The following is a 27270-nucleotide window of genomic DNA, read 5'->3' as shown; positions in this document are numbered from 1 at the left end:
GGGGAGGAAGGGAGAAAGGCAAGAAGGGAGAGGAGAGTCATTCTGGCTAACCTTTGTGCACAGGTTACAGACACCGTGTTATTTTGCTTCTAAATACTTGAGTGCGTACCTCCCAAGAATAAAGGACTCAACCACAATACCACTGTCACATCAAAGAAAGTTAGGTTATTTCCCTAATAACATCGAATATCTAGTCCAAAAACAAAAATTCCCCAGCTTTCTCAAAAAAAATGCCTTTTATAGCCAGTTTTTCAAGGTTCTCATGTTACATTTGGTTTTTTAATATAAAACCACATCCTGCTTTTTTATGTCACGACCCCCCCCCCCCCAGACTAGTCTCATTGAATTGTAGAAATCCCACGTGTGGTCTGGTTATTTCTCCATGGTATTAGTATTAGTCAGCTTGTCCCTCTATTCCCTTACTTCCTGCATACTGACACTTACATTTGACGACTTAATTAAGAGTCAGTAAACATTTTTAGCGAGAATACGCCTAGATGACGCTGCATTCCTCACCTTGCATTGCCTCAGGAGACACACAATGCCGTCGCCTCCCACTAATAATATTGCTCGGCCTGATCAGTGGGTCAGGTGGTGACAGCCAAACCTCTCTGTTGTAAAGGTACATTTTCCCTTCGCTCCTAGCATGTCCACGAAGAGGTGCTGCTCTATCACCTGTGCGAATGTCCTGTTTCTCAACAACCTCCTCACGATCTCTGAGCTCTGATGATCTTTGTAAGACCATCTGCTACGTCACCGGGCTTCCTGTTCATTTTTATTTACCCCCTTTTGAAATTTCTTTATGGTAAAATTTGCTCTTCGTGGTGTAGTTACCTGAGTTTTGGCAAATGCAGAGCTGTGCATCTACCACAACAATCCAGAACAGATCCATCGCTTCAGAAAATTCCCTTGAGCCATCCTTTCGTGGTCCTACATAAAGTTTTGTTCAAAGTCAACACTGAGTAGCTTTGTCCTAATCTACTTGGCCTGTAATGTATCATATCTCACCTAGGAGTGACTATGAGACCTTGGGGACCTCCTGCCCGAGTGCAGGGTCCCACGGCAAAGGCACGCCTCTGGTGACTGCTACGGCAGCCCTCTGACCACATGTGACGTACTGACCACAGAAATGGCCGAAATTCTGCCCTCTCCTCTGCACAGGGTCCCTGCAGTATGACTTTGCAGCTCCTCCCAGGAAGAGGTGGGGTCTAGTTCCCTATGCCATGAATCTGCACTGGTCTTGACTTATTTCAGCAACAAGATCCAGTGGAACTGATGATGCACCAGATCAGTTGCTTGTTTCCACACTCTCCTGGAGCCCTTGCCCTGGGGCCTTGGAAACGGGCCTGGGCAAGCCTGCCGTACAAGGAGCGGGGTGCTGCCTAATCCCAGCCATCGCCCAAGACAGTAGTCAATCAGGTATGGACACGAGGCCATCGGCAGCAGCCAGCACCAGCCCACCACTGAAGTCACCGCAGCATACCAGCCAAGATCATAGAAGCCTGGCTCAGCTGACTCGCACACTCAAGAGCAAGAAGAAGTGTTCATTGTTTTAAGCCGCATGTGTCGCAGTGGCTTGTTACGCAGTGTTAGCCAACTGATACACCATAGTTCTGATACGTTTCACCTGAGCAACATTCCTTTGTCTCTTCCTGTCCACTTCCCCCGCCACCACCCTAATTTAAGCTTTCAGGACTTGTTTGGACTGCGGCTATCTTCCGACTTGTCTCCCCTCTCACTGTCATTCCCCACTTCCATACACAGTCCTGCTGCCAAGAGCATATTCTTTAAAGTAAGACACCAAGTTGGAATCATTTATGTACCCGGAACATCCAGCACGATGCCCGGTACCTCCCACACATGCTCAGTCCTTGTTTGCGGAATGTCTGCTGCCAGATTCGTGACACACAGCTCGGATCCCCTTATTCCCCACGCAGAACTCGGCCGCATTCACTGGCATTTCAGATGCCGGGGCACTTCCCACCTCGCCTACTGCATCCCAGCACCTGCGCTCAGGCCCCAGCTCACGTCCCTCTCTTCTTCCCCTTCTTCTCTTGAAGCTCCGATAAAAATGAGGGCGAGCTGACTGCACCCCTTACTTCTGTGTCTGTGTAGATACTAACTCAGGGGTCCCCAAACTTTTTACACAGGGGGCCAGTTCACTGTCCCTCAGACCGTTGGAGGGCCGGACTGTAAAAAAAACTATGAACAAATCCCCATGCACACTGCACATATCTTATTTTAAAGTAAAAAACAAAACGGGAACAAATACAATATTTAAAATAAAGAACAAGTAAATTTAAATCAACAAACTGGCCAGTATTTCAATGGGAACTATGCTCCTCTCACTGACCACCAATGAAAGAGATGCCCCTTCCAGAAGTGCTGCGAGGGCCGGATAAATGGCCTCAGGGGGCCGCGTGTGGCCCGCGGGCCGTAGTTTGGGGACCCCTGTACTAACTCCTGTCTAGAAGGCCCTTCCACAGCTCTGCAAACGCTACACATTCTTGAAGATCCGATTCAAACGTCACCTCCTCCGTGAAACTCCAACAGCTGTAGTTAACTACTCCCTCGCCTCCTCCGGCACTTAGCCTAAGCCGCCCTGAGGCACCGGGGCCAGGGTTCCCTGTGCGTCACAGTATCTAGCAGGGCCCACTACAAGAGACTAGGAACCTTTTGAGAGCAGATCCATCTTTCCCCTCTCTGTATTCACTACTGGCCCTAACACAGTACATGAAGCAATAGATCTTAATTCATGTTTCCTGCATGAATAGATGATTTTTAGTCACTACTACAGCAGTAAGAACAGGAACACCCAAATTCATAAGCCAAACCCGGAACAAAGAGGGCAAAATACACGCCGTGGTGTTCTGTATTAGTCTGTGCACGGATCTTCTGGAGAGCCGGTTAAACACACAGATTCCTAGACTCTGCCCAGAGAGAGAGCGGATGGGGATTCAAGAGGTCTGGGTGGAACCCTGGGTTTGCACTGTTATCATGTCCAAAGGGTTCTCTGGAAGGATTATGGACAATACGGACAGAGTGACATAGAGCCTGGTTTGCAGATACGAATTCCAAAGTAAACCACGTTTCTCACGCACGTAATGGACTTCTGTTTAAGATTCTTGACTTTAACGCCAGAGCACTGAGTGCAGCAGGCCTATTAAAAGAAGCACGTTCACAGTGCTGACCCAGTCTGGCACCTTAGGAGGCTCAGGTTGCTGAGAATGGGGCACCCCCTTCTTTGTAATCACAATGTGCACACATTCTCACATCTACATATCCTTTTCATAAACTATTTAAAGTTTGATTTTCTACAAATAGTCCTTTTTCAGACCACCTCGCCACGTGAGGTGTGCTTTAAAATAAGTGAAAAGCACCTGACCAGGCAGTGGCGCAGTGGATAGAGCGTCGGACTGGGATGCGGAGGACCTAGCTTCAAGACCCCGAGGTCGTCGGCTTGAGCACGGGTTCATCTGGTTTGAGCAAAGATCACCAGCTTGGACCCAAGGTCACTGGCTCGAGCAAGGGGTCACTCCATCTGCTGCCCCCCTCATCAAGACACATATGAGAAAGCAATCAGTGAACAACTAAGGTGCCGCCATGAAGAATTGATGCTTCTCATCTCTCTCCCTTCCTGTCTGTCTGTCCCTATATGTTCCTCTCTCTGTCTCTGTCACAAAAATAAAATTAAATAAAATAAAAGAGTGAAAGGCGTGCAGTCCTCACCGCGGTCCCAGAGGCTGGCTCTCAGCGCTCGCTCCAGCTGTTCCTCCTCGCTCAGGCCGGCCGTGTACGCATCGTAGTTCCTGGGCCCGTCCTCCTGGTAAGCCGGCCTGCCGTATGCATAGTGATCCGGGTAGGCGGGGTAGCCTGCAGGCACAAGGGACACGTTACAGAACACGGTCAGACGCCGCTCTTTCCGTCCTTCCCATTTTGTAAGCAAAGACAGTAAGACAATTCACGTCATTATTTTGAGGACAGTAATAATCCTTGAAATAAGCAAAGATGACAAGTGAGGAATTCCTCCACTAGGGTGGGCGATGACTGTCTGGCCACTGTGGTACCCAACGGAGCTCAGCATGGGGCCGGATGTGAGCAAGTCCGCCTGTGCTGAAGAGGAAGAGGACATTCACTGAGAGGGCAGGCAGTGGGACTGCAGAGGCAACCCGAACGGGCTAGTGACATAGAGATGAATTCTTTCAGCTTAGAGCTGTTTAATACTCGGAGTATTTCCAGTGAAGTCCTGCCTGGAGTCAAGGTAATGGTGGAGATGATAGTCAGGAACGTCTTACCACCCAGTGACTCCAAGTAATGGGAGGTGGACCCATGCTTAATGCACACACTACAGGATCTCTGTGCTGAGTATGACACTCCAGGCAGTGGTAAGCATGCTCAGATATACACACCAACGTCCCTGTAATTCTAATTCTATATCTGAGGTCATAGTTTCTATTAATAGTTCTTTTCAGACATTGGTTACTAGCTGAAATGAGAGAAGAGACAACCTTCCCATTAAATAATGCTTAAGTACCAAACTTCGATACCACATTAACAAAGGTCGATTACAAAGTTCAGTTTTGCAAGGTACAGTATTTCCAGCATTTCTTCCAAGTCAGTTTGAGTTTATGCCTTGCATTTTCTTTAATCACCCACTTTCATAGAATTATCTTGGAAGAGTTTTGTGGGGTTTTTTTCCCCATAAAAATTTACCAGTCTTATTCTGGTGTAGTAGGAGAGAAGTTTAGTCTTTTTAATTTTCTTAAACCTTCTTTTATACACGTTGAAGAGGGTGTTTCAGATGTTTAATTTATATGCTTTATGTTGCTGATGAGAATTCCTACCCTTTGCTATGAGTCTTGTGTCATACGTTATCATATCAACCAACATCACAGTACACACCTGGTTTTAAGCTTCTTATTGCTTTAATAAGACTATAGAAAAAAACCCCTCACAATCAAGCCAAAAAGGGAACACTGTAAGGTAGAATCTGGTAAACTGACTTCATATTCAGAATTTTTGAAAATTGGTCCTGAAGTTATTTTAAAATTTACTTTTGTGCTGGTTAGGAATAAAATGCTTTCTGATATACAAGATTGGGAAGGAAAGTGTAACTATCTTCCATGAGAATTTTCAGGTACTCTGAAAGTCTTTATTTTCATATAAACAATGAAAGGACAATAAAACACACTAATCTAGTTTCAGCTGACATTCTAATGTAATTACATGTGGTTATAAAGATATTTGTCATGTAGACTATTTGTGTCTATGGTTATGTTTTTATAGCAGCTTATCGAGATGTAACTGATATCCCATACAATTCACCAATTTAAAATGTATGATTTAATGGCTTTTAGTCTATTCATAGAGTTGTGCCATCATCACCACCACAATCAATTTTAGGACATTTTTATCACCCCCCAAAAGAAACCTGTCGGCTTCGGCTCTCACGCCCCACTCACCTCTGCAGCCCTAAGGAACCACCCACCAATCGGCTTTCCTTTTCTGTAACTATCCCTATTCTGGACAATTATATAAATTAAATCATATAATATGTGGTATTTTGTGTCTGGTTTATTGCACTTGGCATAATGTCTTCAAGGTTCACCCATATTGTAGCATGAACCAGTACTTCATTCCTTATCTACTATCCCAATAATATTCCATCATATGCATGCACATAGCACATTTGGTTTATTCATTCATCAGCTGGTAGACATCTGGGTTATTTCCAATTTTTAACTATTGTGAATAATGCCGCTATAAACATCTGTGTACAAGTTTTTGTGTAGATATATGTTTTCATTTCTCTTGGGTACATACCTAGGAGTGGGTTTGCTACGGTAGTTCCGTTTAACTACTTGAGACTGTCAGAATGTTTTCCAAAGTGGTTGCACCATTTTACATTCACACAGCAACTTCTATGAGTTCAGAATTCTCCACATCCTCACCAACACTTGTTATTATTTGTCTTTTTAATTATAGCTATCCTAGTGGGTGTTAAGTGGTATCTCACTACAGCTTTGATAACTAATGATGTGAAGCATCTATCCATGTGTTTACTGACCTCTGTGTACCTTCTCTAGAGAAATGTCTAGTGCGAGCCTTTGTCTACTCGTACTGAGTAATACTAGACTCTTCTGTCTTGGTACTATTTTACTGAATGTCCTTGACAGTAACAAAATGAATGATTTAGACAAAAATTAAATAGAATTGTTCAGGATTTGTTGGGGGGTGCTAATTCTGACAAGCTTTGCTTCTAATGCAATAAAAATTAGTTAAAATTTACTAACTACCTCCAATGACCCAATGTCTACCTTCTCTCTCACATGTGGTCTGATGTCAGAATGAACATTATGATATTTATAACAGGAGACAGATATTAGTAAATTTCCCAAATCCTCACAATGGTTTGGAGCTGAAGTTGGATCTGGGCACAATTTCAAATATGGCTGCCCTTCTTCACTGGCTTCTACTCAACAGAACCATCAGAAAAGTTCAGCTTCCATTGCTGTGGGGAACAGCCACCTGCCAGTTTCATTTCCTGAGAGTAAAGGCAACTGTGGCACAGCTACCTGTCTTGCTTTTATATTACAGACACACCCGACAACTTCTGTGCAAGGACAAGTGGACAGAACACAATATATCTACTCCTTCACAGAGAACAAAACAGAGGCTCAAACATTCTGAAATATAATAGAATATTCATGGATAAGTCACTGAATATCATGGAATGCTTCAGCAATCCCTGCATAGAGAGACTGTCCAATTCCCCAAGAGTGCCAATTATTTTATTGCAACAAAAAATGCAATCTTGGGCCCTTTCCCATACGGCTTATTGCCACTTTCAAAGCCCTGTGGAAAAGTTGTTCTGTTCCGGACGGTCTAAGCAGCACTTCCACCTATTCCCTCGGACATGCTCAGCTAATGCAAAGTCCCAAATAACCCCCAAGCTCCGGATCCTGGGTTGTACAGACACCAGAAACACCATGTACGTCTACAGAGGTTTAATTTCTAGGTAAGTGCGCTATAATTAGAGGCAACATTTTCTTGATATAAAAACAAAACAAAACATTTTTCTTCAGGTAATTTCTTTAAAACAAAAAAGTAGTAACTCAGTTTTAATGAAATGAAGTCTACAACTCTAAACATCTGAATATTATAAAATCTAATTTGGTACTTGTCAGACAAAACATGAGGAGAAAGAGAAAGTTTTAGTGCCTTAAATCAAAAAGATTCTTGTGGTTAAAGGTTCTATATCATCAGTCATAAATCATCAACAAGACCAAAAATCCCGTATCTATTTTAATGAGAACGGGTCTCCTAGGACCCAAAATTTTCTGCAGCTGTTCTGCTGGTCCAATCAGATATTTTAAAATCTTCATCATAAACATGGCTGGAAAAACCTAACAATCAAACACTTAAGATAAATAAGTTTAAATTACATCCTGCGATGAACACCAGTTTAATATTCTTTTGTAGCTATATACTTTGGCTCTATAGTAAGAGAAATTCTGGTTATCATTATTCTATTAACTACTCCTCCATCTGTTCCTTATACACATACCAGGACTTCATGGCAAAAGAGATCAAGAAACACCACCAAGATTAGAAAAAATTGGTAGCAGCTTTTTAAACATTCATGAGGTTCTCTGACCTATAAAGACTTTTCCAGCTAAGAATGGCCATAGTAAGAATAAATCACGACTTGTAAGAGATACATACGCTCTCATAAAAGTTCCCTCGATGACCACTGGCATGGCCACCTGGCCTCCTGAGGACCTGCCTTTGAAGAAATGCCGTCACTTGAGGGGAAGGAACAGAAATACAGTAATCTTGCTGGGGATAAGAAGAAAGGCAGACGGGCTTTTATTTTTGCCTTTAATTCCCTAGCCTGTGTGTCTGCTGTGCTTAAGCCTCGTTCACCTGAAGCAAGAAAGAAGCAGCCCCATTTTTTTTTTTTTTTTAGTAAGTGCAATGAAAAAGGGAGAAAAGACAAAGGGAACTGCCCTGTTTTGTAACATTAACTCAGCAGAAAGGCAGCTCACATCCTCGTCCAACAGAAGAAGCGGGGACCAGGAATCAGTGGCCTGCGTTTTTTAGTCCTCGTTCTATTACCAACAACCTGTGTCACTTCAGCCAAATCACTTACCGTTCCTAAACCTGTTTCCAAGCTGTCACACAAGCCATCAGGACGAGGCCATCTGTGATGGTTTAAGCAATGTCAGTACACAGACACATTCTTATTTTTCTTTCTATCCAGAGGAACATCCCTGTTCCTTTTGGGAATGAAAAAATAATGAACCAGCAGAGAAGCCCTTGTCCTCTAGCAACTTCAAGGCGTCAGAGGATAGGTCCCCAGTCTAGTGCCGAGAATAAAGTCAACAGGAAGGGAGAAATTCTCCTGGGAAGGAGATCCAAGGTGGTCTTCCACTCCAATCCAGTCCTTCCTAGTCACATAGGTCAATAGAGCCCTATTGTACCTAAGTCTGTAGAGACTGTTTTCCATACAAACAACCTACAGGACCCAATGCTCTTCCGAATGACTCTACAGTGGACCCTTGAACAACGCTGGCATTAGGAGTACTGACACCTCTGTCCATGCAGCCAAAAAACTGCATATAACTTCTGACTCCCCAAAATCTTAACTACTAATCGCCTACTGCTGACCGGAAGCTTTACTGCTAACAATAACAGTTGATGAACAGATATTTTGGATGTTATATACTGTATTCTTATAATAAACTAAGTTGGAGAAAAGAAAATGTTCTTAAGAAAATATTAACAAAGAGAAAATACATCGACTGGCAGTCCCCGGGTTATGGATGAGACGGGTTCTGCCGATTTGGAATGTGTAAGTATTCATATGCGCAGAAAGGTAAAAATAAACACTATGGTAAGACGGACACCTAAGGTGCACTGAATAGGTAAATGGACCTGTTCCAACTTATGTACAAATTCAAGTTAAGAAAACCGTACAGAACCTGTCTTGTTCGTAACCCGGGGACTGCCCGATAGAACTGTACGTATTTACTGAAGAAAGTCCACATAGCAGTGGACCTGCGCAGTCCACACCTGTGTTGCTCAAGGGTCAACTGTATTCATCAGCTGTGGCGACAACCAACCACTGCACCCCCCCTTCAGGTGAGCCCTGGACAGAAGTGTGAGCTGCACCGTGCAGCGGCCGCCCCTCTGCTGCACCAGGGCCACACTGCTAGGACTTTAACCATACACGACACCCCCTCTGGAAGCCGAAAAGGGAGGCTTCTTTTGAGGGCAGCGACAGTCTTCACTTCTGTGGTCCCCAAACACAGGTAACCCCAATCAGGTAAGCCTATGATTCTTTTTTTTTTTTTTTTCGTATTTTTCTGAAGCCGGAAATGGGGAGAGACAGTCAGACTCCCACATGCATCCGACCGGGATCCACCCGGCACGCCCATCAGGGGGCGATGCTATGTCCCTCCGGGGCGTCACTCTGCCGCGACCAGAGTCACTCTAGCGCCTGGGGCAGAGGCCAAGGAGCCATCCCCAGCGCCCAGGCCATCTTTGCTCCAATGGAGCCTCGGCTGCGGGAGGGGAAGAGAGAGACAGAGAGGAAGGAGAGGGGGAGGGGTGGAGAAGCAGATGGGCGCTTCTCCTGTGTGCCCTGGCCGGGAATAGAACCTGGGACCTCTGCACGCCAGGCCGACGCTCTACCACTGAGCCAACCAACCGGCCAGGGCCCTATGATTCTGGTTACCGATTCTATTAGAATCACGTAGGAAGCTTTTTAATAATCATTTTTAAAGTGTCCAAGTCCCTCTCTCCATGCCTGCTGAGACTTAGTGGGTCTGGGATGAATTCGAGGCGTGGCCGTGTTGTGAGAGCTCCTCAGGTCATTCACAGACAGCCAGAACTGACACGCACGATCGCAGTCTTCAGAACGACATCAAATACATCGCTTGAATGGAACTCCAATTGTATCCCTCTCCTGATTAAATCCTTTGGCGGCACCCCAGCACATTCTGGATAATTCCCAACAGGCCTTTTCATAAAGGCCTGGCAAGCCCTTCTCTGCTGTTGCTCTCCTTAACGTCCACTCGTTGATCAAGAGCCAGCGCCCCTCCAGGTGGCCTCCAGGAACTGCAGTTCCTCTGCTGCCCCCCCAGGCTGGGTGCCGAGTCAGCTCCGTCCATGTTTCTGGACTGGACAGCCCCCTCTGCAGCAGGGAGATGGCCCTGAACTGGCCCTCCGCCACAATCACGGAGGAGACCGGAGAGAACGCCGGAAACAGATGTGGTCAGGCGCTGTGTGACAGGCGGTCCAGGATTCTGATCCTGGAGAGAAGGGAAGTTGAGGCAGTGAGCCTGGGCACTTCCCAGACGGTGGGAGCAGGGGAGGGAGCCCAGCAGCCGCTCTGCTCCCTGCACTGTGGGAACCTGCAGGACAGGGTGCCCGGGAGGAGAAAAGAACCTGTAGGGGAAAGCCCTGCAAATCTGCATGGAGTGCCCTGGGGCACGGCCAATAGCAAGCCTGTGAGCTCCGGTGAAATTTCTCCAGAGGAGGCAAAGGAGGACCTAGAGCTGCAAGCGGAGCCGTCCCCCGACCTTGGGCAGGGCTGGGAGACAGTTCGCGGTCCAGCCAGCAGGAGCCAGGTCCCTGCTGACCAATGGGCGGTCAGGAGAGATCCTAGCAAAGTAACGCCTCAGGAGTCATGTAGAATTAACCCGAAAATAAAAGTGACTTTCACCATACCCCCAGCCCCAGAAGGATCAACCTATAATCATCAAGGAACTCACCTGGGTGCCAGAACCAAGCCCCGAACAGGCTTTGTTCATCTTCCTTCAGGAAGATAAACTCTAGCACTCAACTACCACAAAAAACGTGCTGTCCAGCATCCAATCACATCTTACTAGATATGCAAAAACTGTGACCCACAACTGGGAGAAAAATCAATTTAATGAAACAAATGCAAAAAATATGATATAGAGAGGACAGAATTAGTAATCAGGGACATCAAGACAGCTATTGTAACTATGTTCATGATTAAAAAAAAAAACAACAGCAACAAAAAATAAAACAACAAGAACAAAACAGGACTATAATGAGGAGAGAGATGAAGGCAATAAGCCAGGGATCAGAAAGCAGAAACTTGTGGTCTGAAATCAACCCACTCCCGACTTTTGTAAATAAGATCATATTGCAACACAGCTACATGGCTGCTTTCATGCTACAGAGACTAGTTGTGACAGAGAGCATATGGCCAGTGCAGCCCTTAGAATCTAGAACGTCAGCTACCTGGCCCTTTATGTAGAATACTGAAGGCCCCAGATTAAAGCTACAGCGATTTTCAATGGGCACGACACCCAGTGCTTCCGTGGCCTCTGGGTGCTCTAAGACCTGCTGACGGTCCTGGTCTGGGACATTACAGGGAACCCTTCAAAGGCTGGAACCTGAAACAGCTCCTGTGCTATAACCGAAGTATCATATTCCCCCATGTAGAAGACACATTTTTTTTTTTTTTGAAAATTTTGGGGTCTAAAAACTGTTTGCGTCTTATACGGTAGTTGTAGTTTTTTTACTTGCATTTCCCGCTTTTTCGCACTTGTTTTTGTGCTCATTGTTGAAGACAGTGATTCATCATCAGACACTCATGAGGACAAGCTAATGGATGGGAGTGTTGACTGTAATGAGGGGTTGGATGAATTTTATGATGAATAAAACTTGAGTTCAATAACTTTATGTAGTACATTTTTTTTTTCTTCAAAATTTGGGTCCCAAAATTAAGTTGCATCTATACATGCGAGCGTCTTGTCCATGGGGAAATGTACTTTCTACCTACTTACACAGACATCTAGAAGTCACATGATCTGAGCTGTTAGAGAAACGCCTATCTCAAGATAAGCAGGGTTCCTCCTCAGTCTGCAGCTGGGGTGGACTAGGGCCATCTGTGTATGAGACGAGCTTCTAACAGTCAGTGGTACGTCCTTCTGGGGAGAATAAAGAGCCCTGGGTATAGTGTAAGTCCTGTCACGGCTGAGAGACCTCATACTGATCATACAATATCTTCATGTCACTGTTACCTCCTCGCCTGGTCTGGGCTCACCCACACAGACTCCTGGGCTCCATCCAGCCTTCAGGCATGGTAGAGACACGGTTACAGAACGTGTGAATTACTCCACAGCAACATGAACGAGCATTACCTTAAAGTGGCTCTACAATGGCGAACACTGTCATCTTTTAAATTAAGTTAAAATTTATTAAATAAAGTGCTTACCTGAATTGTTAAAGTACTGTTGCTGTCCTGGGTAACCAACATTGGAGGAAAAAACGCCTAAATATGAAGAAAACAAACATTTTTATAGTAGGCATAAGGCTTTCTACCCCCAGTTTTATTGAGGCATAACTGACAAATGAAAAATTGTATATATTTAGGTGGTGCAATGTGATTTTTTTTTTTAAGGACTGTCCATGTGATGATTTAATATACATACACATTAGTAAATGATTGTCACAATCAAGTTGATTAACACATCCATCACTTCCCAGTGGCCATATTCTGTGTATGTGCAAGAATTCTTAAGGCCTACGCTCTCAGCAAATTTCAAGTATATAACACAGTATTAACTACAGTCACGATACTATAATTAGATACTCAGAACCCACTCGTCTTATAACTAGAAGTGTGTACCCTTTGGTCAGCATTTCCCCACATCCCCCGGCCTCTGGCTGCCGCTGTCCTACTCTCTGGTTCTACGGGTTCGACGCTTTTAGATTCCACATACCAAGTAAGATCATACAGTATTTGTCTTTCTCTGCTTGGCTTATTTCACTTCGTGTAATGTTGTCCAGGTTCATCTATTTTGATGCAAATAGGATTTCCTTCATTTTATGGCTGAGTAATATTCCATTGTGTGTACTTACATCATTGTGCATGTATATTTATATAACTGTGTGCATATATATATAAATATATATATCTCATATATGTAAATGAGGTAGATGTCTATATCTATCTATCTACATATATGTCTCACACTTTCTCTATCCATTCACCCATCAACAGACACTTGGCTGTTGTGAATAACTCTGTGATGAACGTGACAGGGCAGACAGCTCTTTGAGATTCTGATCTCGTTTCCTTGGGATATATACTCCGAGGTAGAATTGCTGGATCATACTGTAGTTCTATTCTTAATTTTTTAAAAGAACCTCCATACTCTTTTTCTACAGTGGCTTGTATCAACTTACATACCCTCCAATGGGGTGCCAGGGTTCCCTTTTCTCCAAATCCTCATCAACTTGTCTTTTTTGATAACAGCCATCCTAACACTTCCTAATTTCAAACTATATTACAAAGCTATAGTAATCAAAACAGTAGGATACTGACATAAAGACAGACACGTGGACCAATGGAATAGAATAACCATAAGGCTTTAACTGCCAATCTTTCCAATTAGGAGGTTCTTGATAACAAAGTCCAAGGTCATTTCAAATGATTTCCAAACAATTGTTAAAATAACCTCTTTTTTATTTGGGGCTAGCCCTAGAACACACTGGGGACAATGAAAGCCTGACTTATTCCCTGGAGTTCTTTAAAGAAGCCTGTTGATAGTCTTTGCTTTCCAAGGTACCAAGCTTGGGCTCTGAGACCTCTGTACAAGTAGAAATGCTCTGGCTGTAGAGAGAACTTGCCCCCAACAAGACTAGAGGCGAGCCATGCTCCTTCCCCTTCCTAAAGGACTGTCCCCTTCCTTGTCCTGAAAAGGGCAGGAGGACAGGCAATTCAGCACTGCTGAAGGGTGAGAGGGCAGAGTCACGGGGCACACCTGAGAAGGGATTACCTCTTCCAGGGTAATCAGACAGCAGCCTGCCCATGCCTGCTTATGATCCACAGGGTTCCCATGTCACCCCAGCACCCAGATCAGTCTAGACCTCTCTCCAGCTTTACCAGGAAAAAAGGCACAGAGATGGCAGGCTATTTGTAAATAGCACTGAATATCTGTTTCAACTTTTATTTTCTTTCTTTTTTTTTTTTTTTCTGAAGTGAGAAGCAGGGAGGTAGAGAGACAGACTCCTGCATGTGCCTGACCCAGATCCACCGGGCATGCCCACCAGGGGGCAATGCTCTGCCCATCCGGGGCATTGCTCTGTTGCTGCCAGAGACATTCTAGCACCTGAGACTGAGGCCATGGAGCCGTCTTCAGCGCCCGGGCCAACTTTGCTCTGGTGGAGCCTCGGCTGCAGGAGGGGAAGAGGGAGATGGAGAGAAAGGAGAAGGGGAAGGCTGGAGAAGCAACTGGGTGTTTCTCTTGTGTGCCCTGGCTGGGAATTGAACCCGGGATTTCCACACAACTCTTATTTTCTAATATATTCCTTTGAAAACAGAGTGATGTAAAAAATGAGCATCCTCAGAAAAAAAGGCAAGGTTTTCAAAAGGAAAGCTGAGAGTTTAAATACTATAATTGCGAGGGAAATCACCTTGGAACACAAAATACTTGCCCACATTCTGTAATGTCTGCAGGAAGCTTTAGTAACCACTTAATCTTTAGACACACGGAAAAATGAAACAAAACATTAAAGTCCTGAGAATCATTTTTTTTTCCTCTCAGCAGTATTTGGGCAACAAAGCTCATTACTAGATTTCCATTATTAAGTTGTATCAAAAATATAATAGAACTGGACATTTTCAATAAATGAAGCTCCCACTGCCTCCTCCAAGCACACACACTGGAAACCCAGGAATGAGAGAATAGAGGAAAAGGGGACATTCTCAGAAGCCAACCAGCCTGCAAAGCTCGTCCAGAAGCGAACACATTCGGCTAACAGAGGCAGCGGGGTGGTGCCCGGAAAGCCCTCTAATATCATGAATATTACATGGTTCTCAAGACGACCAGTCATCGGCACAAACTATGAAAACAAATTATTTGTGGTTCAAGAAAAGGTAAAATAGTCTCAGAAGGTTTCCCATGAATAAAAGATGAAATATCGAAACTCACATGGTCTATAAAACAAGTGTTTGCCGAATACTGTCCTTAAAAGTCATAACCAGTACAGATTTTAAATTGAGGTCTAAAAAAATTCATATATTTATTTCTAAATAAGAGAAGAGTATTTTCATTGGGAATTCATTTGAAGGAAACAAAAAATAATAATTTTTTTTTAAAAAGCAGGAGCCAAGCCTTAAGCAGTAACAGACTTGGTCTGGCCGTGCATGAAGATCTCTCTTCAGCCAAGGACTCAGCGGTCACTCTGAATGCTTGGAAATACTGGTCCTGCATTTCAGTACGGACTTGGCTTTTTCAGCGTTGCCTTGCACATGAATTCATGGACTACCGTATAATAATGCACTGCTTTAAAACATTTTTAAAAAATTTTCCATTGATTTGAGAGAGAAGAGGACGGGGAAAAAGGGTGTGGTGGGAGGAGACAGAGAGACAGAGAGAGAAAGTGTCAACTTGTTCTACTTAGTTGTGCACTTACTGATGGCTTCTCACATGTGCCCTGACCAGGGGTTGAACCTGTGACCTCTGTATGCCGGGATGACGCTTTGTCTCCTGAGCCCCCTAGCCGGGGCTATGGAATGCATTACTTTAAACCCACTTCAGGCCCCTGCACTGCCAAGGAAGTCATGACTTTCCGTGAGTAGCAGGAACGCCCAGGGTATCCATATATACCGCTGTTTGTCCCTAGAAGCCTCAGGCTTAACACGTGGGTTTGCTCCCTCTCTGGAGCAGCGTGAGGAGCTGCACCAGCTGCTCTACCCCCTGGCCTAAGCAGAGACTACTAGCAATTCCTAAGCAGAGCCAGAGGGTAGCTTGGAGTTGCTCCTATTCCCATTAAAATTCAGGCGAGCTTCCCCTTGTTGTGCCGAAGCTGTTGCGTTCTGTACCTGCACACGCCTCCATGATTTTCTTCAGAGGCCCGTGAGCATACAGTAGTCCGACAAGAATGCCGGCCAGGTGCCCAGCGAAGGAAGTCCTACGAGAGAAGGAGACCTCTGTGAGTGTCTGCTCCGCTGCTGTCCACAGATGTCCCTCCGTCCCACTGTCCACAGACGTCCCTCCGTCCCACTGTCCGCAGACGTCCCTCCGTCCCACTGTCCGCAGATGTCCCTCCGTCCCGCTGTCCGCAGATGTCCCTCCATCCCACTGTCCACAGATGTCCCTCCGTCCCACTGTCCGCAGACGTCCCTCCGTCCCACTGTCCACAGACGTCCCTCCGTCCCACTGTCCACAGATGTCCCTCCGTCCCACTAGCCCTTCCGTGTTAGTCAGTCACGGTCTGCAAGCTGCTCCACGGCAGGGTTTTTATGCTCAACAACATTAACTCGATCCAAGGAACAACGTTTCCTACTTGAGAGAAAAGTTAAAAGACAATGAATAACAACCGCCACGTGTTTAAAATGCAACATTACTCCTTGCTCGGGAGAAGTGGGCTGGCGCCTTCAGAGCACTAGCAGCATTTTGTCAGGACAACCCGTTATATTTCTCCCAGTTTTCCTCTGTGGCTCTTATCACAACACGTAAGTGACATCAGTTTTCTCTGAATTAAACCTCGAGTCACCCAGCCATGGTGAGAAGGTGCACAGCAGAGCAGACAGCTGTGTTCTCGCTCGCCGCTGACCAGCGACACAGAGAGCAACAGGAGCAGGGCGGATGAGATTGAGATGTCCGCATGCCCCCCCAGGGGGGCACCTCCCTCTGCTGCTGTCTTTGTGTGCATCTTAAAGCCGCTCAGCAAAAAGACACAGAAAATGTAAACTTCAGGCTCGAAAGATGAGTTGGGGCATTCACCTGGTTCGTCTTCTTAAGATAGCATCTAAGACAGCCAATCCCTTGTACATATAAATTCAAGGCAAGCCCCAGCTAAGTATGCGCTGTATGAGTAAAAGAATAAATGAGAGACAGTCACCCCGCGGGTCTCTCCGCCCCCCACCCCCACACACACACTGCCGTCCTGCGACTTTCCTGAAACAGAGGGCAAGCCATGTCATTGCTGTCCTGTGAAACTCAGCCTTCTCTGCGGTCAGGGCCTTCCAACACGTGGCCTCGTCCTTCCCTCCCCTCCACCCTGTCTGCTCAATCCTTCCCGCCAGCCCAGCCCAGCCAGCCACCCCCTGAGCGCTCATGGGAGACCACAAGGCTAAGCTAAACAGCACCCCTGTCATAAAAAGCAGGCCCAGGCGAAGAAGTCGCTCTTTCTGGGGAGCAAACATGTTTACACCTTTGCCTGTCTGTCTGTCTCTCTCTGATGAATCCCTTGAGGACAGTCTTATTCATCTGTTATGCTAAATTAGAAGCTAAAAACCCCAAAAAACAAACAAACAAACAAAAAACAACCAATAAAGGTCAAGCATATGAATACATTTCCCTGGCTTGGGGGAGATGGCCCCTCACCCAATGCCCAGAAGGGGGGCAACTGAAAGCTATCCAGGAGCCAATGCCAACTGCAGCGGCACCACCGTTCTGCACCTCCACATACCCACTGCGCACACCCAGCCTGGTGCCGGCGCAGCACAGACGCTCCAATATGTGTGGAATGAATGGTCTGAGTGTCCCAGGATGGTTTCATCAAGACCACCAGCAGGCAAGTTAAAAACCACGAGATCCTCAACTTAGAAGGGCCCCCCTGAGCGTGGCAGACATGAGGCTGAGGTTTGGTCACCCACACACAAGAACAAGAACCAAAACCAAGACGTGTCGCCTACCGCACCAGCAGTGAACAAACAGAAGAAAGAGGCCGGGGGCACAGACAAGACAGCAACAAGTCACCTCGGCTGTCTCAGGGCGAGAGAAGGCCTGCTGGCTCAGGGAGGAGACCAGGCAATGGCAGCCCTCAGAGATAAGAAGAAATGAAGGCTCCCAAAGTCAGGAAGGTACTGAGGCTTCTCCCCATTAGCCAATCCCATCATGCCATTGCCCAGCTGGGACCCTGCATGTGGCACACACGTTGAAAGTCTCACACACCCACACACACACACACACACACACACACACACACACACACACACACACACACACCACCTAGACCAGCATTCCTTCAGGAGAGCTATGACTCTCGTCAAATGTATCTATCTCCTAGAATGTGTAATATGATCATAAAAACATAGGATCAGATACTCGGTTTCCCAGTTTCAGCAATAATAACATGTACTGTACTTCTCTTTGGCTTTCCCCCCAAAATAAAATAAAACTGGGCTTATTTTATTATACGTTTAGGCTAAATAATACACTCCAACTAGTTCTAGGAATGGCAAAGAAAGTAGTAGTTTGAGGGATGCAAAACAAGAGTCCAGAGTCAATTTTTTAAAAGTAGTAACCTCAATTTAACTGAAAAGAATGCAACTTCATCAATATATTTTGAAGCTCCCTAAACCAATCTTTACAGTGAATCACATAGTTATAAAAATAACATAGAAGAAAATTTCAATGTAAAACCCCAACCTATCGAACAATTAATCTTGGATTTCATTTACAGTTTAGAGTACAATACAGTTAAATGAATTTCTTATCTCTCTATATAGCTTTGCAGAAGTTTCAGTTGTAATCTAACTGTCCCAATTGGGAATAACCAGGAGAGGGAGGCTGACAGACCAGAGACCATACTGCGTTATCCTCCAATAGTCAGCATTTTGCACAAAAGTCTCATCTCAAAATTCTAGGTGTCTTTATTATTTCATTTCACCTCTATAAAGGTATTCTTTTTTTAAAAAAAAATATGATCTTATTCAATCAAAACTGAGAATCTCTCCATATTACTCATGAAAAGGGGAGGATTCCACAACGAGAAAGAAAGTCGTGCTCGTTCTGAGAGGTACGTTAACTTTCTCTCTGTCACTGAAACCCTTTGAGAGAGGAGCTCCCTTTGCCCTCGAAGAGACGCCCAGAGCCCTTGTCCCGGGAGAAGAAATAACTCTGCAGAGAGGAAATGGAAATGGAAACGGAAACGGAAATGGAACTTCTTCTCCCCGGCAGGGCTGGACTAGGCACATCTGTCCCTGCCTCTGGGGGGAAGGCGACATCCCAGTGCTCTAATACATGGCTGGGCTATGGGCTTCGGAAACTGATTGTGTTATTATGATCGTTAATTACACATGCAGAACAGACATCTGAGGTATCGGAGGAACCCGATGCCCTCACGGCAGTCCGCCCAAAGGGGTGCGCTCCCCGCTGCCCTTAGTTCTGCCTGGAGGCTGACAGCTCGACCGACAGGCAGAGGAGACCGTGCTCTGAGGACCAGCTCCCTCCAGGTCTCACTGGGTCCTGGGGCCGACACTGAGGAGCTGGTCACAGCCTGTCTCCCTCTGTCTAAGTCAGTCCTCAGGGACAGAACCACCACATTCAACTTTATATTCATGACCACACCTGATACGGTAAGTGACCGGACACTACGAGTCGATAAACAACTACTGAACGGGTGGAGGGGTGGAATGAAAATTACACACATATATACAAGGCACACATTCAACATACATTACAAGTGTGTTATAAAAACACAAGTTGCACATGGTCACTAGTTAAAAGTTGTATTAGTATCAAATTTCATTGGGAAAAGTAACAATTGAACATATCCTGCCCCTACCCCCGACAATATATGCCACAAAACATATGCTCAATTAATAGCACTAAACCTATTATAATGCCCTAATATTGATCACTCAGAAGCTTTATTTCTTCTCATAGCGACTTCCTTTAGGAAATCATAACCTAACAGCTATAATCAAATACTGACTGTCACGGTGAGATACAGGCACAGGGGCCAGAGACACATCGCGCTTTGGACAGCCACACCGGTTGTGCACTGCACAGGCTACAATGAGAAGAAAACAATATGTCCAGGGCCTTGTCAGCTCCGTAAATATTGGACATATCCAATATCCAAAGTTAGGTCACCAAAGCTCAACTTCAGAGCCAATATCGACATAATTTCATTTCAATAGGGGACAATACCTTAATCCAGTAGTTCTTAAACTTCTGCAGTTCTGAGCCCCGTTAAGTGTCGAATGGAAGCCATGAGTCCTGTCGGCGGAGAAACTCGCACACAGAACCTGGTTTTAAGAAGCTCACAGATGGCTTGACTTCCACCCATTGGATCCACCCCTCACTAAAAATCCTTGCCTACAGTGAAAATAACCACCACAAATAGAAGAATTACAGGCATCAAGCATCAAGTCTAAGTTGTTATATACTCCACTGGAAAAACATTTCATTCTTACTCAAATCTGAACACAGAGACAGCCATTTACTTAGATAACTTAAGTTTATCAACGTGTCCAACCTGTTTGGTGTGTGCTGTTGCTCTGTAATGTTGTAGTCTACTTCTGAATTCAATTTCCTTCTCCACAGAATCCCAGTTTTAGTAATTCTTGCAACTCAAGGCCAAGGGCAGAAAACTGCTAGTCTTTGTATGTCCAAACGGTGTTTATTTCAGTTTCCTCTTTTGCTGATAAACGCAGGCTCTACGGACGCTGCCGGGAAATGTCAGAGAGTTGCTCTCCCCTGTAGGCGACCTGTCTCTTCTCTCAGCTTTTAGGATTTCCTCTCTATTGTGGATATACTGTCATTCTACCACATTCATTCCAGTGATTGATTCATTTTATTTACCCTCCTTGACATTTGCTGTGCTTTTCTACCTGAGGGTGTGTGTCCTACAATTCTGAAAAACTGTAGAAAGCCATTATTTTTATACTGTGGACCTCCAGATATGCAGCATTTGCACATTTCCTGACACGGAGAGGGCTCAATACGTGTTCATAGAAAAGGAAGGAGGAAGAGAGAGAGGGAGGGAGGGAGGGAAAGAGAAGGAAGGAAGGAAGAAAGGAAGGAAGGAAGGAAGGAAGGAAGGAAGGAAGGAAGGAAGGAAGGAAGGGAGGGAGAAGGGAGGAGGGAGGGAAGGAGGAAGGAAGGAAGGGAGGAAGGAAGGGAGGGAGAAAGAGAAGGAAAGAAAAAGAAGAAAGAAAGAAAGAAAGAAAGAAAGAAAGAAAGAAAGAAAGAAAGAAAGAAAGAAAGAAAGAAAGAAAGAAAAAGAAAGGAAAGGAAAGGAAAAAGGGAAAGAGAAAACAATGGAAAGTGAAACTCAAATTGCTGTTGCTATACATTACTTCTTAGGGATAGTGATGGTGAACAGGTAATTCTGGAACAAAACTAAGGGTAAGGTATTATTGTGGCTTATATGTCAATTATATCTCAGAGCAGGGAGAAAAGATGGTGTGGATTTCAGGTATGCACACCACATTATGCAGACATTATTAACACCAACATGCAGCGTACTTTCCTAGCACACCAGCATGAACTGAGCCTCACTCCTCTGAGAGGCAATTTGTAAGGCTGAGCTAAATGCTTATGCAAAATGCTCCCACTCCTGCATGCTACCATTACAGATTCAAAAGCTAAAGCTGTGACTGAAAGCTGTGACAAGCTATAAAGGTTCTCCTCCGATAAACGGCAAATTCTTTGCACAGTTGAAGAGGCTGCCCTCTCAGGCACAGCTTGGGAAGTGGAGAGTGCGTCACGCCAAGACACGATCTCCCTGCATATGCAGAGCAAAGGACCTCATTAAGGATGGAACTTGATGGAGACACAGTGCTGGACCAGGGAAGGGAACAGGTAAGGTAAGAGGCAGTCAGTAGAGGTGGCCTGCTGTATTGTTCGTTCCATAGCTTCCTCCTGTAGAAGCAGTTGATGGGCTGAGCCCATCAGAAGTTCTGGGGCTTGGGCACCTTAGCAAATGGCCCCAGGCTGACATTACAGAAACAGGAAGTAGCAAGAATTGTTCGGGTTACTGAACTTTAATGCCGCAAGGAAAGATCCCGATGGGATTGCTTCTTCCCAAGGTAAACTGTTCGTAAACTGTTTTCTATCCTTGATGCTCTCTTCAATCCCTATGGCAGCACAAGTCTTTGGCAACGGCAACGTGGGAGAAACTCGGTCTATATGTTCTCTCTCGTTACCACACCTCCCTCAGGACCCCCGTCCTGCCACCTTGGGCCACAGAAGTAAAATCCAATCGCTTTCCAATAGTACATTCCCCCAGAGATAGCTATATTGTCAGTGCAACCTCTACTATGGACTTATTACGCATAGCACCAATCTCGGGCACACGGATACTGCAGAGGTAAGAGGAAGACCTGTTACAAGAGAACTTCCTGGATAAAAGGTGATGCCTACCAATTCCTTGGCTCTCACTTCTATGTCCCCCAGCCTGGGGGAGGGAGCTCTTATCCATTCAACAAATATTTACCGACCTTGAAGTAAACAAGACAAGCACGGCCACTGCCTCGTGCAGCTTACAGTCTAGCAGGAGAAACAAACACACACACAATGTATATAACTGTGTGCTATAAATGTAAGAAACAGAGGCGACCTCCTCCAGTGTGGTCTGGGATGGCTCCTGAAGTGGCCCTGAAAGTGACAGCCACAGGATTTGCATGCCCCAAGGGGGGGCCCTCTGGCAGGAAAAGCACAGGCATAAGAGCTACCAGGCCAGGAGGAAGCCAGGGTTCTAAGAGCGCAGACCTAGCTCATAGGTGGCGGGAACAAAGCGAGCGAGGGCTAAGGACACAGGGTGATGGTAGGTAGGAGGGGAACTGAAAAGAGAGGCCACGCTCGGATCCCGTACAGGCCCACATGTCTGGGGAAGGAATCTGGGTGGCTCTGCAAGTACAGTGAGAGGCCAGTGAAGAACTTTAAAGAGTGATCTAGTCCGTGTGCTGGGAGAACAGACCCCAGAGAGGCGAGAATGGCCTGTGTGAAATGCTGGCAGCCTGGCAGAGGGCAGTGCAGCAGAGGTGGGGAGGAGTGGACCGCCTGGCGTCTGCTTTGTGGGCAGAGATACAAGGACTTGCTGATGGATTCAGCGAGGGGGTGAGGGAAAGGCGGAAACCTAGGCTTCTGGCTTGTGCGAGAGGAGGGATGATGGGACCACTCAGGCGGTGGGAAGAGAATGCGAGAGCTCAGTTTTGATGTGTTTACTTTGAGATGCCTACAAGACAACAAGCAGAGATATTGGTAGAGCATTCAGTAGGTAGCTGGATGCCAAGCTGGAAATGGAGAGGAAGAATGATTCAAAATATTACTCCCATAATTCATTTGGCTCCTACGGTATTTATATACAACATAACTATAATGGTATATCTACCCACCCATTCCATTGAACACATTATACATACACAAATATACGTAGCTCAAAACAAGATTGAAAAGAGAAACATAAGATCAGCTAATGAAGAAGAATCTCCCCCACAGACTAAGTAGGGGCACAGAGGTTCAAGACTGAGCACAACAGGGTGAGGCCCCTGTTCTCCTCCTCACCAGACACTTCACCAAACTGGACACACCCCGAGTTCCCTTCCCATACCTTCCATACTCACTGCTGAGTAGATTCCAGCTGCCAAAACTCTCTCCACCTGCTCTGCACCTCCCCACACCCACCCCGGCCCCCGAGACAACCCAGGAACAGGGCTATGGGCACAGGTCCCGGATTTGGACCGCCCAGGGCTGCATCTGGAGTCTGCCCTGGGCATCACCGTGAGCCTTCACTAGCTCTCACCACTGCCACAGGCTTCTTCCTGGCTCGGTCAGCCTTGCCCTGCTCTAGCCCGCTGTCCCCAACCATGACAAACAAGCATGTGCAACACATATGCCTTTTGGTAGCTCCCCAGAGTTTCTATAATAAAATAAAAGCAAGGCTTGTTATGCCCATCATGCACCTCTGCCTGCCTCTTTAGCCCTCCCTCTCCATTGCTAGCCCCCAGCCCCGTGCCACCCCAAGATCCAGCCATCTGCAAAAGCCATGCTTCACCCTGGACGACTCAGTGTGCCCGGAACCCTTTGCACTCTACATCACCCGGCCGAGCCCAGGCGAACAGCCCTCCTGGTCGCCGGGGGCCAGTGCTTTCCCTGCGAGTGGGGCGGCCCCGCCCCTGCGGGATGCCCCGCCCCCTCCCGCCTTCTGCTCCTTCCTCATCAGCAGTTTCGTCTGCCATCGCCCCACTGCTTAATTTAGTGGTCTTACCCCATCATCCCCAAGGCCCCTCTAAACCCAAGGATGTGTAATGCTCCCTCTATTCTTTTGAAATGGGATTTATAAATAACACACCTACACACGTACTTCTAAAAACACGGACACATCCATGCACACAATCTCAACTCACCATAATGCCCTAGCTGTACCAACAAGAAAAATCTGTAAGAAGCGCCACAGTAAAGAACCAGGAATCCTAGGTGCTCAGGCACCCCCCCCCCCCCCACACACACACACCAGGAGGCCACACAGGGGTCCTCCGCCATGGCTCTGCACAGACTCCACGTGACAGCCAGAATAACAAATGCAGGGGAACAGAGATGGGCTTTCTGTGATACAAACACCATATGCAGGGTTCCATTGGTGACATGATTTTATGTGAGGGTAAGGAACTTTGGACTCCAAATCAAGCAGAGTAAAATTTTCCTTAGAGTTGCACTTACAAGTCAATTTACAATTTTCCTGGAAAAGTCACCGTATATTAAATCCATGCCAAAAAGAAAAAATATATATATATTTGTGTTTATATAAAAAAAACAATTGGGTTTTAGGCTCAGATAATCATAAACAGCTTTTTCACCTCCATAAATGTCCTTTCGACAGACCAGGGATGAGGGGGCAATGCAGGACGGTTCTTGTCATAGGGCAGTGTCTTGTAACCTTAAGGGACCTAGTGCCTCTGGCCCCTGCTCACCAAATGCCAGCAGCACCCCCCACTGATCATTATAACTAAAAACAACCCTGCAATTTTCCAAAATTCTTCCCGGGGACCGAGCCACCTATCCCAGGGGGGACCACTGGCTTAAGCACACAGCCAACGTTTATTAAATGTTTGCTGAATTCATGACCCTTAATCATTAGGCCTCAAAACATATTTCTTTTCAAAGCACTTCTCACGTGACTACACTCCGCACAGATTCCAAGGATTCCCAGTCAATCTGCAACATCTTGAACTGATATGCAAGAAAACGTGCCCGCACAACCGAGGGGCACACGGGGAGTCCGACGACTGGAAAGGGGCCGTGATCACTTCCACATTGCTCGGCGGCGGATACATGCAACCTGGCACGTGAAAAATCCTCCGCCATCTGCTATTACTATCGGCAAAAAGATTTCTGGATGCCACATGAATGAGTATTGGCCTATCACCTCCAGAAAGTAAATAGAAACTGAAAGAGGAGACGGAGTGCTCCGTTTAGAGCCTGACTTGAACGTGTGACGGTGTGAGGAAGCAAACAGACGTTCCTGTGAGCTTAGCCTTTGGAGGTATTTTCTTTCAGAAGCAGTATCATAACTGGAAATCCCTGGGCCCTGCGGGAGCCGGGCTCTCAAGGCTTGCAGTCACTTAAGATGGGCTGGGGTGACCTGGATGAGTGGGAGCTCAGAGGGATACAGAAGGAAGAAAGGGCAGCAGGGACCAGCCTCCGCACTGTGGAACTTCCCCTGGACGCACAGGAACACGAGTGAACCGGCTGCCGACCCTCTGGCTCTCAAGCCGCTGGCTGCGCGTTAGAATCTCTTAAAGAGGTTTTAAAAACTATAGCTCCTTAGACTCGGCTCCCAGGAATTCTGCAAAAATCGCTCCCGGGTGGGACAGACTGTGATATTGTTTCATTTGTTTATCTTTTTTGGTTTTGTTGTTTTTAAATCACCAAGTGATGTTAATGTGATGAGGTTGAGCACCACTGATCTTACGCCAAAGTTCAAATTCTAATGGTGAGATTTCAGCTGCCATAGTAGGCCAATAATAAAACACACACACACACACACACACACACACACACACACACACACACGCAAGCACGCGCACGCACACGCACGCACGCACAGACACACACGCACGTTTTGAGTGCAGGCAAGTCTCTTCACTCTACAGATTACTCCACAGAAGGACGTCTGTCTGCCTTCTTGGTAAACTGGTCTTCATATATTCTATAGTAATGCTGCAAGAGAGTAAGTATAGCTTTGAAAATTCACGCAGGGAAACATGAACTTACTTCAAAAAAAATCCCAGTTCTCTGGACTTATAAAAACCTGATCATTCAGATAGAGTGCCCCATATCCAAGAAAGTCATAGGCACATAGCCGAAGATGACAATAGTCAAGAGTTACAGTAATCTCTGCATCCCTGGAGCCAACACAAAGACTGGGACACAAAACTGGATCATAAAGTTTGCCGATAATTTTAGAACAATTAAATCCTACTTGTGGCTAAATTTGGTCCAAATCCAAATTCTGACCATGAATGCCCCACCCACTGTATGCCTCAGAGCTTGGGCCTGCTGCTGACACCGCACACGGCTCTGCGGCAGCTTCGCTGGGACACCCGGAGGGCGCTGCTACTGCCACCCGACAGAGAACCACCAGGGGCACGGTTCTGAGAACTGCCCAACAGAGCCGAGTCCGCGTGTGCGATGCGACCTGATGGGCCGAACGTCTGAGAACAAAAGCAACCCTAATTAGAGACCCACATTGACTCATTGAAGAAGAGCGTTGTCACCTTCAGAGAAACACAGTCCTGCCTCCAGTGGAGGCCCGGCGGCAGCAGGAGCACAGGAGGACCTACCTGTACCTGGCCAATGAGATACACTTTGTAGCTAATCTTTAAAATACAGCGATGAGCCTGGCCAGGCAGGGACAACAGGTGTCCCTCCGTTTCTGACAGGCTCTCTAGCCCGGTGCTTCAGTATTCTCATTTTATTTTTTTATTTTAGTGAGAGGAGGGGAGGCAGAGACAGACTCCTGCATGTGCCCAACAGGGATCCACCTGGCATGTCCACTAGGGGGCGATGCTCTGCCCATCTGGGGCCCTTGCTCCATTGCACCTGGAACCATTTTTTAGCACCTGAGGCGGAGGCCATGGAGCTATCCTCAGCGCCTGGAGCCAACTCGCTCTATTCGAGCCATGGCTGCAGGAAGGAAGAAGACAGAGAGAGAAAGAGAGAAGAAGGGGAGGGGTGGAGAAGCAGATGGGCGCTTCTCCTGTGTGCCCTGACTGGGAATCGAACCTGGAACATCCACACCCTGGGCTGATGCTCTACCACTGAGCCAACCGGTCAAGGCCTCAACAATTCTAAAGTTACCTAACAGCCTTCCAGTAAGTCCTTTTGTGTTTACATTTGCCAGAGCTGATTTCTACTATTCTCGACCTAGAATCCCAATGGGAAGGGGATAGATACATACAAGGTTGCTGAGGAAATAAGTGACTCCATTTTCTCTAGAATTGCTCTCCTTGGGATGAGGCAAGACAGGAGCTGCTGGTCAACT

The 27270-nt window shown here is 46.2% G+C and overlaps 1 protein-coding gene across 6 annotated transcripts in view; it reads right to left on the bottom strand.

Annotated features, from left to right (window-relative positions):
* The window catches only part of RHBDD1 (rhomboid domain containing 1), a 125183-nt gene that overhangs the window by 42085 nt on the left and 55828 nt on the right, over positions 1–27270 (bottom strand). For all 6 annotated transcript variants that reach the window (XM_066345203.1, XM_066345202.1, XM_066345204.1 and 3 more), the window contains 3 exons: positions 15872–15960; positions 12257–12313; positions 3730–3873 (listed from right to left, as the gene is read on the bottom strand). In XM_066345203.1, the coding sequence (XP_066201300.1) occupies positions 3730–3873; positions 12257–12313; positions 15872–15960 (290 nt within the window). The remainder of the gene's footprint in view (positions 1–3729; positions 3874–12256; positions 12314–15871; positions 15961–27270) is intronic.

This window comes from Saccopteryx leptura, chromosome 7, assembly GCF_036850995.1.
Source record: "Saccopteryx leptura isolate mSacLep1 chromosome 7, mSacLep1_pri_phased_curated, whole genome shotgun sequence".
Lineage (NCBI taxonomy): Eukaryota > Metazoa > Chordata > Mammalia > Chiroptera > Emballonuridae > Saccopteryx > Saccopteryx leptura.
The sequence above is the reverse complement of the archived record's forward strand: the minus strand, read 5'-3'. Positions and strand labels throughout refer to the sequence as shown.